This window comes from Somniosus microcephalus, chromosome 11, assembly GCF_052327205.1.
Source record: "Somniosus microcephalus isolate GS21.2 chromosome 11, FLI_Smic_1.0, whole genome shotgun sequence".
In the NCBI taxonomy this organism is placed as follows: Eukaryota; Metazoa; Chordata; class Chondrichthyes; order Squaliformes; family Somniosidae; genus Somniosus; species Somniosus microcephalus.
In genome coordinates, this window is record NC_140997.1 from 193,797,522 (window position 1) to 193,814,630 (window position 17,109).

At 47.0% G+C, this 17,109-nt stretch overlaps 1 protein-coding gene across 1 annotated transcript in view; it reads left to right on the forward strand.

Moving 5' to 3' along the window:
* The window catches only part of dnah12 (dynein, axonemal, heavy chain 12), a 429,714-nt gene that overhangs the window by 177,034 nt on the left and 235,571 nt on the right, over window positions 1-17,109 (forward strand). The window contains exons 32-35 of the mRNA XM_086001602.1: window positions 3,813-3,896; window positions 4,063-4,251; window positions 8,838-8,957; window positions 15,881-16,069. Of these exons, the coding sequence (XP_085857728.1) occupies window positions 3,813-3,896; window positions 4,063-4,251; window positions 8,838-8,957; window positions 15,881-16,069 (582 nt within the window). The remainder of the gene's footprint in view (window positions 1-3,812; window positions 3,897-4,062; window positions 4,252-8,837; window positions 8,958-15,880; window positions 16,070-17,109) is intronic.

The window sequence follows — 17,109 nt, forward strand, 5'->3', positions numbered from 1 at the left end:
GTGTCATTAAATACATTTAAGGTGGAGATAGAGAGATTTTTGCAAGATAAGGGAGTGAAGGATTATGGGGAGTGGACAAGGAAGTGGCTTTGAGTCCAATATCAGCCATGATCTTATTGAATGGCGGAGCAGGCTTGAGGGGTCAAGTGGCCTATTCCTTTTCCTATTTCTTATGTTCTTTGTCCTCACCTTTTACCCCACCAGCCTTCACATTCAACGGATCATCCTGTGCCATTTCCGCCACCTCCAGCATGATCATACCACCAAACACATCTTCCCCCCCCCCCCTTTCAGCATTCCGAAGGGACCGCTCCCTCCGCGACACCCTGGTCCACTCCTCTATCACCCCCAGCACCCCTTCCCCTTTGCCCGGCACCTTCCTGTGCAAGCGCAGGAGAAGCAACACCTGCCCTTTTACCTCCTCCCTTCCCACTGTCCAGGGCCCCAAGCACTCCTTCCAGGTGGAACAGCGATTTACTTGTACTTCTTACAATTTAGTATACTGTATTCGCTGCTCACGATGCTGTCTTCTCTACACTGGGGAGACTAAACGCAGATTGGGCGACCACTTTGTGGAACACCTCCGTTCAGTCCGCAAGCATGACCCCAAGCTTCCGGTCGCCTTTCACTTTAATTCTCCGCTCCACTCCCACTCTGATCTCTCCGTCCTCGGCCTCTTACACTGTTCCAATGAAGTTCAACGTAAGCTCGAGGAACAGCACCTCATCTTTCTATTAGGCACTTTCTTCTTCTCTTAGGCAGTCCCTCGGAACCAAGGATGACTTGCTTCCACACTAAAAATGAGTTCGCAGGTGACTGATGAGTCCAATGCGGGACCTACAGTCTCTGTCACAGGTGGGGCAGGCAGTGGTTGAAGGGGTGGGTGGGTGGGGCGCTTGGGTTGACATGCGCTCCTTTCGCTGTTTGTGCTTGGCTTCCGCTTGCTCCCGGCGAAGAGACTCGAGGTGTTCGGCGCCTTCCTGGATGCTTCTCCTCCACTTGTGGGGTCTTGGGCCAGGGATTTCCAGGTGTCGGTGGGGATGTTGCACTTTTTCAAGGAGGCTTTGAGGGTGTCCTTGAAGTGTTTCCTCTGCCCACCTTGGGCTCTCTTGCCGTGTTGGAGCTCCGAGTGGAGCGCTTGTTTTGGGAGTCTCGTATCGGGCATGCAGACGATGTGGCCTGTCCATCAGAACTGATCGAGCATGGTCAAAGCTTCGACGCTGGGGATGTTGGCCTGAGCGAGAACACTGACGTTGGTGTGCCTATCCTGCCAATGGATTTGCAGGATCTTGTGGAGGCAGCGTTGGTGGTACAGGTAGACTATCCTTTATCCGAACTTCCGAAAACCGAAAACCTCTAAAAACCAAAAGTTTTTTTGTTCAGCGTAAGTCGTGCGCACGACATGACCAGAGTGGCGCACGACTTACGCTGAGCAGGGCAGAGGGTCACAGAGTTCCCTCCTGGGTAGGAGATTGCAGGCCGAGCCGGGCAGTGTGATGGAGGTACCGGGAGAGTGAACCCAACAATACAGCGGCCCATCCGATAGCTGCAGCGGCCCATCCGATATTCTTTTCTCCCCCCGACCCGACCCGACCCGAACCGCGGCCCATCCGATATTCTTTTCTCCCCTCCGGACCCCGCCCCCCCCCGACCCCACCCCCGGACCCGACCCCCCCCCCCCCCGAACCCCCCTCCGACCCCGACCCCCCCCCGACCTCGACCCCCCCCCAGACCCCCCCCGACCTGAACCGCGGCCCGTCCGATATTCTTTTCTCCCCCCCCCACCCGACCCCCGACCTGATTTGCGGGCCAGCTTAGTAGGAGTCAGCCGATATCCGGCTTTCCAGAGAAGCAGGAAGGGGAATGAGACACGGAACAGTCACAAGAGGTAGCCTGAACTTAAAAAAATTATATTAAATACAAATTTCCGAGTCTTATAATAATACCTTCTGAAATCCAAAAAATTCCGAAAACCGAAACTCAGCTGGTCCCAAGGCTTTCGGATAAGGGATAGTGTACCTGTACCTCTCCATGGTGCTTTACAGCTTTCTGGACTTAATATTGAGTTCAACAATTTCAGACTTTAACCTGAATAACCTGTATTTCTTTATATATTACCTGTCCCATTACCTCTCCTTTTGCCTTGCACCATCATCCCTTTTGTCAGTCAACCTCTCCTGCCTTCCATCCCATCACAAACCTTCCCTTTGTTCTTTCCTCCCCTCCTCCCTGCCCCTGCTTAAAAATCTCTCTTCTCTAACCTTTTCCAGTTCTGACGAAGAGTCCCCGACTCGAAACGTTGACTCTGTTTCTCTCTTCTCGACGCTGCCTGACCTGCTGAGTGTTTCCAGCATTTTCTGTTGTTATTTCCGATTTCCAGCATCCGCAGTATTTTGCTATTGTATTCCTTTTTTTATTGATGTCTCTGTAAAATATTTTACTATTTTGTTTTATGTTCCTTGATAATTTCGTTTCATAGTTCCTCTTTACCTTCCTAATTGTTTTTTTGACTTCTCTCCTAATCCCTTCATATTCTCCCTTATCATGCTCTCCCCTGCTGTCCATGTACTTAATGTATGAAGAAAGAGAGCTGGAGAGGCAGAGAGGTTTAGAGTGGGAATTCCAGAGCTTAGGGCCTAGACGCTGAAGGCACGGCCACCAATAGCGGAGTGAAGGGAGTGGAGAATGCACAAGAGGTCAGAATTGGAGGAACGCAGAGTTCTCAGACAGTTGTAGGACTGGAAAAAGTTACAGAGATAAAGATAAAGCCTCTGTTAAAACCACAAGTGGGCGGGTTGGCGTCAGGATTCAGATTTTTAACTCTTTAAACTCCCACCCGACCACAAACCACATGTTTTTTGGGGTTAAAATTTCCCCCAACTTATCTCTGCGCCAAAGAACTAAAGTTACAGAGGACTATTGTGAAGCACAAAAAAGTGGAAGCTTTTTTCAAATGAATGAAAGCTCCAATTTTAACCTCCTATGCCTGATGAGAATGGAGCGTGCAAGAGTTAAAATAAAAGAAGAGTACGTACCTCCCTGTTTGCATCGCACTCTGCAGGCTGCTATTTTAACTCCTGGGTTTCAGGCGGCATTGGAAGTGCTTGCTGAAAGCAGGCGAAGGCCTCATAAATATTCAAAGGTCAGGGTCCAATGATGTCATTCGGACCCGGTGGCGTTTTTAATGTCGAGCCTCGTGAGTCATGCACAGTGCTGACCCTGCTGGGGAAAGCTGCCGCAAAATGGTTCCAGGGCTAGAAGAGGCCCAAGTAAGTAAGCTTTTTAAAACTTTTGATGGTTCCTTGTGGGCCAGAAGAAGCAGGAGTGCTCCTTTGTGCCCCACAAGGAAATCTTGGACCTCTCCAGCCCTGGGCTTACCCCTTCTCTGACCGCAATTGCCTCACGACATCCTCCACCACACCCCTCCCCCTCCCCCCGACTGACCCACTAACCTTACAGCTGGGGACCATTCTATTGGGTAATGCCACTGAAATCCCTCTCCTGCCCGCCAGCCAGCTGGTGATTCTGGCCGGGTTCGGGCAGAAATTTTGACTGCAGGATAAAGATGAGGCCCAGGGGTTAAAATGGCCTGTGCCTCGCGCTGGATTGGCTGTGTGAGCTTGTTGCTCATCTCAAACTCCCCAATGCTACACTTGTTAAAATCGGAGCTTAAGTTTCAAAAATGTTTTATGAAAGATACTGTAAGTTAAACCTGAGTACTCTCCTTTTTGAGCTCATGAGTAATCTTAACAATCGTGGTAATGATCAATTGTTCAACCATCTCTTAATAATTACTGTTTTTTTATCACCAGCTATGTTTGATGAGTGGAGAGATCATTCAAATGTCTCAGCAGATGAGTCTCATTTTTGAAGCCATGGACCTTTCCCAAGCCTCAGTGAGCCCTTTTATTTCCTCCTGCATAATTGTAGAATTGAAAGTGGTCAACTATTTTTAATTCAAAATACTAAATTAAAATGTAATTATTCAGTTAGTCAAATATATTAGGAAAAAGTAGACGGTATTTCTGTGCATCTCAAGCAGATTTTTTTTTGGATTGTTAGCCTGCTACAGTCAGTCGCTGTGGTATGATCTATCTGGAGCCAGACCAACTGGGCTGGAAGCCTATTGTAATATCCTGGCTCAAAGGTCTTACAAATATATTGCATCAAAAAGACATGCCGAGACTCTTGGAGGATCTCTTTGACTGGCTGGTGCCTCCTGCACTCCATGTCCTTCGCAAACAATGCAAGGTAAGCTTGATCTCAAAAGTTGGCTTTTCATTAAAATCGCAAAATATAATTGAATGTTAAGTTGTCATAAAGCAATTATTTAAAGTGACAAAACTTGAAAGGAAAACTTCTTATGATTTGTCCAGTAGGAATGAGGAGCAAAGTGAATTCCAAACCTGAAAATGGACTAGTTTGTGTTGATGTACAAAATAGCCAACTGGGAATTTAGGTTCAGACTCCAGTTTACAGGGCCCCGTGTCCAAGGGGGAGAAATTGGGTCGCGTCCCCTTTGGGGCGTAACTTTGCCAGGGCACTAAAAGTTAGCACTCCGCGCCAGAAATTGAATGGTAGCGCCCCAAGCAGGAGGCAGGATGCTACTGGAAGCGCTCCTCCTCCCTCTTGGGGCGCTACCATTCAATATCGCAGCGCTACATGAAACAGAGGCCACGCGCATCGGCACGTAGCGCCGCGGTATTACAGGCCTCCCTCCCCTGATTAAAGGGGAGGGGCCTAGCGCAGCACGCACCGGGGCCCTGCTGGACCGGCACTCAAGAGGTTTGCCAGGCTGACCGATCGCGGCCAGCACCCCGCAGAAGGAGGCGAAAGGAGGCAGGTGCTGGCAGGCGGCCCAAAAAATGGCCGCCCGGTACCTGCCCTTTAATTTGCGCCGTTGCAGCCGCAAACACAGCACCCTGACCCTGTCGGACTTAGCGTCTGGCGGTAGGTCAGGGGGTGCGAGCGAAGTTGGCAGTCGGGGCGCGAGCAGGGCGCTGCGCACGGCGATGATATCATCGTCGGAGGCACAGTGCCGCGGGGCACTACTGGCTACTGCCGCCGCTAACCTCCCGCTGAATTTCGTGGGAGACGTTAGCGGCGCCGCTAACGGGAGGCGCAAAGCAACCCAATTTTTCCCCCCCAAACCTTTTAACTGAAGCTAAGTTTTAAAATTGTGGTGCACAGGTCTAAATAATGGTTAATTTTAATCAATTTGGGTTGGTACTTGACCCCTTTTAAAGAAAAAAAAGCACATGCTTACACAATAACATTTTGTTTTTGTTGCCCAATTTCCCAGCTGATGTCTTGTTTAGAGGCACAGCAATGAGAAACAATTGTTTTTGCATGTTAATAGTTCAAAAAATAAAGGGCTGGATTTTACCAACCTCGGCTGGTCCATGGCGGGCAACGTCGGTGGTGGGTTCCGGCCTCGCTGTTGGCCCCAGCCCACTGTCCAAAATGATTTTCCCCTGATTGAGCTTGGTAAGCCCACCCAGCACGTTTGCTGGCCAATTGAAGGAAGCTGGTCTGATGACATCATTCGATGACGCGTCATCAGCCGGTTTCCTTAGAGGGACCATGCGCAAATTAATTTTGACATTTGTGCTGTCAGTGTTCTACAGCATTGACGTGCTTCAGACACTGACAAGCACTGCACAAAGGTGCATGGCTGCACCCAGGCTCTCCCATGACTCCTTCCATATGCTTATGGAGGGAGTCACAGCTTGCAGGGAGGTTCTCTTCCCTTCCAATGGGCGGAAGAGACCTCCTCAGGAGACCAACGCAGCCTGGTTGCACATTGCACAGGAGGACACAAGCAGCGATGTCGTCAGGAGGACCAGGCTGTCGTGGTGCAAACCTTTCAATGATCTCAGTAGATCACGAAACGTTACTGCAAAGCCACACTCAATCTCATCCTGCTGTGCCACTCATCACATCCCCATCACTCTGCCTTCCCTACCCTACTCCTGCACATCCTTACTCACAGGAACTTACCTTGCACCTCCACCCATCCCTCTCTATCTGCATTATCACTTTCCCATCTCACTAGCCACCCCTCACACTCACCCTCATCCAAGTCCAATCATACCAACTAACAACACACAAGGGTAGGCACTTGTGTGTTTTAGCCAATGTTCATGTGTAGTTTCTGTTAATGTACTGTCAAACATTTAAATCTTTATTTTCAACACTTTGAGTTCTTGGACAGATTTGTGTGAACCTTTGGAAGTGGCTTAGTGAGTTGCAGTGAATGGTGAGACATAACGGTACCCCCCTGCAATGCTGATGAGTGTGAAAGGAATGGCTTGGCATTGTAGGGATGCTTTATGTTGTTGGTGTGGAGTGGTGCCAACCTGGTGCATCAGGTGGCAACCAGGGTGTACAACATCAAGTGAAGTAAATCTGGATATGGTGAGGCCATCCCTGGCGTCCCGGGCAGCAATGTGGTCGGGTCCTGATGCCCTGTGTCCTGTGTAGCATCAGTTGATTGCAGAGAAGGTTGGTGTTGTTGTTGGTGCTGCTGGTGTTGGGGCTGATCGTGGTGGGATTCTGTGGACCAAGGTGAGACAATATAAACTGTACCCTTTCTGATATAATAGCTGGCAGGTGAACTTGAGATGACAGAAGCGATCTGTCAATGGTGAGAGAGGTTGTTCCAATGAGGTGACACTGGATAGAGTTTGCTCCAGACACTTGCAACCTGCATAAAGCTCAGTCTTCCAAATGGAGTAAGCAACAGCTTCTGAGCTTGGAAAGTAAACAGCTGTGAGATGGGAGCAGTTATAGCACATTTGCAGCTGTCAAGTACAGTAATGAGATGATTCCATGGCCATTCAACTCCCACCCTGCTTACCTGACGTGATCCCCAAGCAGCATTGACCCCGTGGACGACCAGGTAAACACTGAAGGTGAGCTGAAAATAGTTCTTAATCCTCTGTTAACAAGGTCATAATGACCTGAATTGCCTCCCCCGCCGCTGCGTGACGGGTCTGCTCAGCAATGACAGACCCGACATTTGGGAAAGGCACGTGGCAGCGAGTTGACAGCGGGATTCCGACCCACTGTCAAAAAGAAACATTTTCCCAGCCGACCCACCACCGATCGCTCCTGCTGACCCCCCGCAAAATTCCCCCCAAATATCCTGATGTCAGCCATGTGGCAATGGAAGGTTGGTGAGTGCATCCTCACTGCTTCTCCATAGAAAGTCAGCAAAAGACTCATCCTAGGCCACTCTTGTGAATTTGTTGCGGCCAATTCAGAGTGGCACTGGTGGAGGTTTGAGGGCATGTTGTGTGCCAGTCCTGTCTACCACAGTTGATTCATGATCCAATGGGACCAGGAAAGATGAATAGAAGGAGTTTTTCCTCAAATAAATAAAAAAAGAAGGAACGGCAAGCACAGAATGTAATTGTGAAAGGGTTTGTGAGCTTTTGGTTAGAATGCACCCACTAAATCTCTCAGAAAGAGGGATGCAGCCTTGTAGCAAGTTATTGTACATTTAGTTCCTGCTAGACTAGTAGAAATGGAGTAAAGGGCCTTGGTGGTTGTAATGTATCTGATTGATCCTACTCCACCTTAGTGTATTTGAAATTGTTGTATAAGAACAGTTATACCTATGCTAAGGTTTATACAGCACATAAGTATAAGTGGTGGCAGCTCCTTCCCTCCATTCTGTAGGTGAAACTACTTTATGACCTTATAGAGAGATGCATTTGTGCTAAAAAGCACAGGTAAGCACTGCCATTTAGATTTGTGTGAGAAGTCACACAACACCAGGTTATAGTCCAACAGCTTTATTTGAAATCACAAGCTTTCGGAGCATTGCTCCTTTGTCAGGTGAAGTGAAGAGATGCCGATTCCCAATTCCTGGTCGCCCACCCCCAACCAACTCTCCCCTGCGATCCCCGACCGACTCCCCCCAGCGATCCACGACTGACTCCCCCCCGCGATCCCCTACTGAGCCCCCGCGATCCCCAACCTCCCCTCCTCACTGTGATCCCCGGCTGAACCCCCTGCGATCCCCCCGCGATCCCTGAGGCGCTCCCTCCACCGCGATCCCCAACCTCCCCACCCCCCGCGATCCCCAACCTTCCCCCCCTCCATGATCCACGACCGCCCCCCGTGATCCCTGACCTCCACCCCCCGTGATCCCTGACCTCCACCCCCCGCGATCCCCTACCTCACCCCCCGCGATCCCCAACTTCCCCCCGTGATCCCCGACCACCCCCCCCCCGTGATCCCCGACCTCCTCCCGTGATCCCCGACCGCCCCCCGTGATCCCCGGCCTCCCCCTGTGATCCCTGACCTCCCCCCGTGATCCCTGACCTCCCCCCCGTGATCCCCGACCTACCCCCCCGTGATCCCCGACCTCCTCCCGTGATCCCCGACCGCCCCCCGTGATCCCCGGCCTCCCCCCGTGATCCCCGACCTCCCCCCGTGATCCCCGACCTCCCCCCCCCCCGTGATCCCCGACCTCCGCCCCCCCCGCCCCATGGGCGGAGGCTGTGGGCGGGAAAGCAAGGCCTCACATGCAAATCAGGCCCTGCTGTTAAAGTCAGCAGGGCCTGCGGGAAACCCAGCCTCCCGGGTTTCCCACTAGCCTCGGAGAACACCCGCCCCCAACCCACCTACCTGCAGAAAATTCCGGCCTCAGTGTCTGAAACTAAGCTCAGGATTCCTCATGAACAATGCTGCAACAGACTGCAAGAAATGAGACATTTATGTCATTTTTAATTGGTAGACAAACAGAAAAGTATTGCTAAACTACTTGTCATTATCAGATAGGTTTTATAAAGAATATTACTGATGTAATTTCCATGTCAAATACTCAGGAGCTCGTTCCAACATCTGACAGCAATACTGTGGTCTCACTCACTCGTCTTTTTGAGATGCTGCTCTGTGACCATCTGACAGCCAACTCTGATCCCAAGAGCGTTCGTGTCTGGATAATGGTACAAATTATTACTCTCAGTATCACTTTCTATTTCATGAGAAGACAATTGCTACTAACTTTGCTTATTTTTTTTTATTGTCTCTTTATTTCTATGTACCCAGGTGCCTACTCCCAGGCAATGCCATTCTAAAGGTGGTCACTGGATGCTGTGCATAAGTGACCTGCGGTTACTCCCCCTCTGATTCTGTAACAACTATCTTTACTATGTAGTTGTGATCCAGCTATTATGCTGCCTTTATGTTAAATCATAAGTATTGGAATTGGTGGGTGAAACAAGATACATTGATATTTCTCTTGGAACCTGGATACCGTGGTCTTATGCCCTGATAAGAACATAACATAAGAAATAGGAGCAGGAGTAGGCCAATCGACCCCTCGATCCTGCTCCACCATTCCAATCTTCTATCACTCTCCATCCCACCCGAACCCATGTGATTTCCCGGGAGAGGCGAAAAACCAGTTAAAAAACCCAATGGCCAATTTGGGAGAAAAAATCTGGGAAATTCCTCTCCGACCCATCTAGGCGATCGAAACTCTTCCAGGAGATCACTCTGTCCCTATATTTTCTACAGTACTTACCTTCTGTAAAGGCGATCTCCACCCCAGCCAGGAACAGGAATAAAACCATCTCCTGAAATCTATCACAGAATTAGAATACAAGAAGTAGGAGCAGAACCAGGCTACACGGCCCCTGGGCCCGCTCCACTACCCACAGGGCCATGACCATTCCGAACCTAGACTCATGTCCAATTTCCTGCCCGCTCCCCGTAACCCTTAATTCCCTTTACTTCTAGGAAACTATCTATTTCTGTTTTAAATTTATTTAATGATGTAGCTTCCACAGCTTTCTGGGGCAGCAAATTCCACAAACCTACCACCCTCTGAGTGAAGAAGTTTCTCCTCATCTCAGTTTTGAAAGAGCAGCCCCTTATTTTAAGATTATGCCCCCTAGTTCTAGTTTCACCCATCATTGGGAACATCCTCACCGCATCCACCCGATCAAGCCCCTTCACAATCTTATATGTTTCAATAAGATCGCCTCTCATTCTTCTGAACTCCAATGAGTAGAGTCCCAATCTACTCAACCTCTCCTCATATGACCACCCCCTCATCCCCGGGATTAACCGAGTGAACCTTCTTTGTACTGACTCGAGAGCAAGTATGTCTTTTCTTAAGCATGGACACCAAAACTGTATGCAGTATTCCAGGTGCGGTCTCACCAATACCTTGTATAACTGCAGCAATACCGCCCTGTTTTTATATTCTATCCCCCTAGCAATAAAAGCCAACATTCCATTGGCCTTCTTGATCACTTGCTGCACCTGCATACTAACTTTTTGAGTTTCGTGCACCAGGACCCCCAGATCCCTTTGTACTACAGTACTTTCCAGTTTCTTGCCATTAAGATAATAACTTGCTCTATGATTTTTCCTGCCAAAGTGCATAACCTCACACTTTCCAGTATTGTATTCCATCTGCCAAATCTCTGCCCACTTACTTAGCCTGTCTATGTCACTTTGCAGGTTTTTTATGTCCTCCTCACTCACTACTTTCCCTCCCATCTTTGTATCATCTGCAAACTTTGATATGTTACACTCGGTCCCCTCCTCCAAATCGTTAATATAGATTGTAAAGAGTTGGGGACCCAGCACTGACCCCTGTGGAACACCACTAGTTACTGATTGCCAGTCTGAGAACGAACCATTTATCCCAACTCTCTGCTTTCTGTTAGAGAGCCAATTCTCCACCCACGCCAGAATATTACCCCCAATCCCGTGATTTTTTATCTTGAGCAATAATCTTTTGTGTGGCACCTTGTCAAATGCCTTTTGGAAGTCTAAATACACTACGTCCACTGGTTCTCCTTTATCCACCCTGTATGTTACTTCCTCAAAGAACTCAAGCAAATTTGTCAAACATTACTTCCCCTTCATGAAACCATGCTGAGTTTGTCCTATTAAATTATGTTTATCCAAATGTCCCGTTACTGTCTCCTTAATAATGGACTCTAACATTTTACCAACCACAGATGTTAGGCTAACAGGTCTATAGTTTCCAGCCTTCTGCCTACTACCCTTTTTAAATAAGGGTGTTACATTAGCAGTTTTCCAATCTGCCGGGACCTTTGCTGAGTCCAGGGAGTTTTGGAAATTTATTACCAATGCATCCACAATCCCTACCGCCACTTCCCTCAAGACCCTAGGATGTAAGCCATCAGGTCCAGGCGATTTATCTGGCTTAAGTCCCATTATTTTACCAATTACCACTTCCTTAGTGATTTTAATTGTATTTAGCTCCTCTCCCCCTAGAGCCCCCTGTTTGTCCAGTGTTGGGATATTCTTAGTGTCCTCTACCGTAAAGACTGATACAAAATATTTGTTCAGCGTTTTTGCCATCTCCATGTTTCCCACCATTAATTTCCCAGTCTCATCCTCTAAGGGACCAACATTTACTTTAGCCACCCTTTTTCTTTTTATATAACTATAGAAACTTTTGCTATCGTTTTTATATTTTTTGCTAATTTACTTTCATAATCTATCTTCCCTTTCTTAATCAATCTTTTAGTTATTTTTTGCTGTCTTTTAAAGACTTCCCAGTCTTCTATCCTCCCACTAGATTTGGCTACCTTATATGCCCTTGTTTTTAGTCGGATACTATCCTTAATTACTTTACTTAGCCACGGATGGCTATCTTTTCTTTTACACCCTTTTTTCCTCAGTGGAATATATATTTTTTGGAAGTTGTAAAATAACTCCTTAAATGTACACCACTGATCATGTACCTTCATAGTCTCCTTTATTCAAGCTCAGCACGCTTGTTTGAGATCCAACCTTCTCACCCTCTACTTGAATATGGAATTCAACCATGTCACTCATTCCAAGGGGATCCTTTACTAGGACATTTTTAATTAATCCTGTCTCATTACACAAGACCAAATCTAAGGTTGCTTGCCCCCTGGTCGGTTCAGTTACATACTGCTCAAGAAACCCACCCCTAATACACTCAATGAACTCATCCTCAAGGCTGCTCTGCCCAATTTGATTTGTCCAGTTAATATGATAGTTAAAATCCCCCATAATTATAGCTGTTCCCTTATTACAAGCCTCAACTATTTCCTGATTAATACTCCGTCCAACAGAGTTGCAACTGTTCAGAGGCCTATAGACTACGCCCACTAGTGTTTTTTTCCCCTTATTATTCCTTATCTCTACCCAAACTGTTTCACTATCCTGCTCCTTTGACCCAATATCATTTCTCTGTATTATAGTGATTCCTTCCTTTATTAACATAGCCACCCCACCTCCCCTCCCTTCCTGCCTGTCCTTCCTGATTGTTAAATAACCTGGTATGTTTAATTCCCAGTCATGGTCACCCTGCAGCCATGTTTCTGTAATGGCCACAAGATCATACCCATATGTGGTTATTTGTGCCGTTAACTCATTCATTTTGTTACGAATGCTACGTGTATTCAGATAAAGAACTTTCAAATATGTTTTGTGACACTTAATTCCTGTTTTTTCCCCTTTTACTACTTTACCTTTTACTCCATACCTTCTGTCCCTTCCTGACACGTTCTGTTTTTTAATTTCCCCACTGCTACCTAAGTCTATGACCTTCTCCATTGTCATTTCTGTTATTTGCTCTCTAGAAACCTCTCCCCCACTAATTAGTTTAAAGCCCTCTCTACAGCCCTAGTTATATGATTCGCCAGGACTCTAGTCCCAGCACTGGCCAAGTGGAGTCTGTCCCAACGGAACAGCTCCCTCCTGTCCCAGTACTGGTGCCAGTGTCCCAAGAAGCAAAACCCATTTCTCCCACACCAGTCTTTGAACCACGCATTTAACTCTTTAATTTTATTTATCCTAGCCAAATTCGCTCGTGGCTCAGGTAATAACCCAGAGATTATTACCCTTGCGGTTCTGTTTTTTAATTTGACCCCTAGCTGCTCATACACCTTTAACAGGATCTTCTTCCTTGTCCTATCTACATCGCTTGTACCAACATGGAACACGACAACTGGATCCTCCCCATCCCACTCCAAGTTTCTTTCCAGCCCAGAAGAGATGTCCTTAACCCTGGCACCGGGCAGGCAACACAGCCTTCGGGACTCCCGCTCTTGACTGCAGAGAACCCTATCTATCCCCCTAATGATACTATCCCCTACCACTACAACATTTCTTTTTACTCCCTCCACTTGAATGGCCCCCTGTACCACGGTGCTGTGGCCAGGTTGCTCATCCTCCCTGCAGTCCCCGCTCCTGCCCTCACAGGGAGTAAGAACCTCAATCCTGCTTGACAAGAGCAAGGGCTGCGGCTCCTTCAACACTACATCCTGGATCCCTGTACCTTCCTCACTCGTAGTCACACCGCCCTGTCCCTGACCACGGACTACATCTGCAGTAATTAATTTCATAGGTGTGACCACCTCCTGAAACATAGAGTCCAGGAACTTCTCCCCCTCCCTGATGTGTCGCAGTGTCTGAAGCTCGGTCTCAAGCTCTTTAACATGGAGCTTGAGTTCCTCTAGCAGCAAACACTTATCGCAAATGTAATCACCGTGAGCCTCAATGGGGTGCACCAGCTCCCACATTTCGCAACAGTGACACATCACCTGTTCACCCATATCTGTGTAATTAATTAAATTTCTTATTATTAGTTATGAAGACCCTCTGCCCCGATATAGATGATAATATTACACCACTATTCAATAGGACTTACCAACTTAAAGGTATAGAAGAGAAGGAAGAGAACCTACCAACCAGCTGATCACCAACCTCCCTCGTGGAAACTGTCTGGGGGACCTGTCCGGTTGAATTGTCTCACTGCTCCACGTCCGCAGTGTTGGATTAGCCTGAGAGTGGGAAGCAAAACAGAGCAAGAAGCACCCCCTCACCTCCCACTTGCCCGAACTCTCCCACTTACCAAACTCTACTTACACTCAATGCGACCGCACTCAGCGCTACCGCACTAAGCCCGCCCCTTTTTATACCTGGTTTCTACTTCCGGTTTCAACTCCCCAACAGCTTAATTTACTCTAAAAAATTTAACTTACTTCAAATAATTCACTTTTTTACTCACTAAAATTCAGTAAATGCACTTAAAAGACTTTTTCTGCCATTTACCAAAGTCTGCTTAAACTCAATGCGATTGTCACCCAGGAAATAAAAGGCCAGATATTGCTGCCCCTGTCAAGGTGCTAGACAGAACAGTGTACCCATAGTGAACTGCTCCGGTCCAGCCCTGAAATCTCTGGGATTTTCTGCCTGGAGCCATTTAAATAGCCCAGGCAGCCTTGGCACAAAACCGCCCTCTGGGAGGTACTAGCACAAGCAGTAGGGGCAGGAAATCAGGCCATTGGAGGTTTGACAGACCTGCCGATGTGTCACTGACCATGTGAGCAGGTCCTTCTGGTTGCCAACGGAGGGAGTTTAGGACATGGGGACATAACCTTAAAATCAGAACCAGGAGAGAAGTTAGGAAACATTTTTTCACACAAAGGGTGGTAGAAGTGTGGAACACTCTCCCATAAAAAGCAGTGGGTGCTAGCTCAATTAATAACTTTAAGTCTGAGATCGATAGATTTTGCTAGCCAAGGGTATTAAGGGATATTGTGCCAAGGTGGATAAATGGAGTTAGGATACTGATCAGCCATGATCTCATTGAATGAGGGAACAGGCTCGAGGTGCTCAATGGCCTACTCCTGTTCCTATGTTCCAAGAAAGTCCTGATTGAAGTTTTAAATTATTGGGGGTGGGAGAGGTTAAGAAATGTGAACCTTGTCTTCACCTTTTAGTCTTCTGCCTGCTTCGGGACCACTGAGGACACTCCTATCAGCAGCAGTCTGGTGGTAGGTCACGGCACCCTACTCTTCAGGTGCCCAGCTGACAATAGGACAGCTGGTAGCTCCTCCTCCTGTCTCACTTACATTGATGCATTGAGCCTATGCCTACTACAGGTGCATGCCAAGCTTCCTCGCCCCTTCACCCCCTGAAATAAAGAGTAGATTGCCTTTCAAAAGCTAGGCTTTATTAACCTTAAAAAAACCAGCAAGTACATGTTGAGCACCCAGTCTCAACCAAACTGTAGAAAACTGAATTTAAGATGGCCACCACAGGTCACATGGAATCAACTAACCAATAAGTTTACAGCATATATCTCAAGGCAGGAAAACAGGCAACCAATTACAATGCTTCTTATAAAACAAGAATAATCACCACACCCCCACATTTAGTGTCAGTCTTAAACTCAGTGATAATACTTTCACCTCTGAGTCAGAAGGTCGTGTGCTGATGCCCCATTCTAGAGGCTTGAGCACATAATTTGGACTGACACTTCAGTGCAGTACTGAAGGAGCACTGCACTGTCGCAAGTGCTGTTTTTCAGATGAGATGTTAAACCAAGCTCAAGCAGACATAAAAAATCCTATGGCACTTTTTGAAGAAGAGGGAGGAAGCTCTCCCAGTGTTCTGGTGAACATTTACCCCTCAACCAACAACATTAAAACCTATGCCATTACTATTTGTGGGACCTTGTGCACAAATTGGCTGGTGTGTTTGTCTACATTACAACAGTAACTACACTTCCAAAAGTACTTAATTGCCTGTGAAGCATTTTGGGACACCTTGAGGCTATGAAAGGCGTTATATAAATTCAAGTTATTTCTTTTTTTACCGCAGATTGTATACCTGGTCTAATCCATTGGTATCAATGATTTTCACCATGTTACCAATGTTGGAATTTGTGAACTAACATTATTTTGGGACTAAGTAGCCTTAATCCATAGATTGTAATTTACCCCACAGTAATAAGTTGGTGTAAAAATTGTAGGTGTGATATCCTTTACTGTACTGTTGCACTTATACAAGTCTGATACTTGTACTTGCCTCTCAAAAATGAAACCTGACTGCATCTTGTTTCCAGGCTGCCTTTGCCTTTTCCTTGATTTGGTCAATTGGTGCAACCTGTGACATAGAGGGTCGAAAAATGTTTGATGCGTTCATGCGTGAAATTGTGTCTGTAAAATCTACATATCCACCAATACCAGTTTCTGTGGGAAAATGGGAATGTCCCTTTGAGGAAAAAGGATTTGTCTATGACTACATATATGAGGTATGGCTTTATTCTAGTCCCTGAACCAACAGCTTAGAAAACTTATCCAAATCAAGTTCCTTATTGAAAATAATGAGGATGCAAAATGACAGGAAAATATCACACTACCTTTGTAGCTATTTCATGTGCAGTAGGCACTGATGAAAGAGTGACCATTGTTTAAAGTTTTCTTGCCAGTTTTCTCTCCTTCACATCCTTTCTCCTAAAGGTGTTGACTCCTTGCTGGGATTTAATTCCAGGGATGCTGGACATCCTCTGGTACATCGCTCGAGACTTGACAGTCGTGTCAGCAGGCTATTTGACCTCAGGGATATCGACAGTGGAGTCCGATGTCCTCACCTGATGTTCTTGCACACTTACTGGATAGGGATCAGGAACAGAAATTGTGATTGATTTCTTCTCCCTAACCCCGGGCTATTGATGCCAATTGATGGACCTTGATTGAGATCAGCTAACTCAACACAGACTGGAAATCAAAGCTGGGACCATCCTAGACCCTGTTACAATACTTAGTTACATTAGTCAGCAGGGGAATCTGGAGTGACCATTCTTAAATCCAATTTTTTCTCTGGTGAGGCATGGATGTAGGTTTTTTTTAAATATAAATGGTATTATTGAACATAGTGATTGTACTCTCAGTAAGCATACTTTCAGTCAAGCATTTTATTTGGCAAACAACATTACAGCCTAAGAGTTAAAAAGTACAGATCCCTAGAGCAGCCTGGCTGTAGTGCAGTTGTGTTGCCAGAAACCAATATGATTACAGATGCAAACTTTGAGATTCCTGGGTTTGGGGAGGGCAGAAATGAAGATTTCTGCCTAAGAATGGCAAGGAACATCTGTTCCCCCATGTCAAGGGGAGTTTCCAGGATACCCTGGGGAATTCCACCCATTCCACCCTTATATGGTTTATGGGGAACTCGGGGCCTTCTGCAGGACTCAACATTTTTCAAAGGGAAAGATAATCGATCCCAGAAGGGATTGAGTACCTTCCCCAAGGGACCTGTTTGCTCTATTGGGGGCAGAAGGTGTGAAACTGA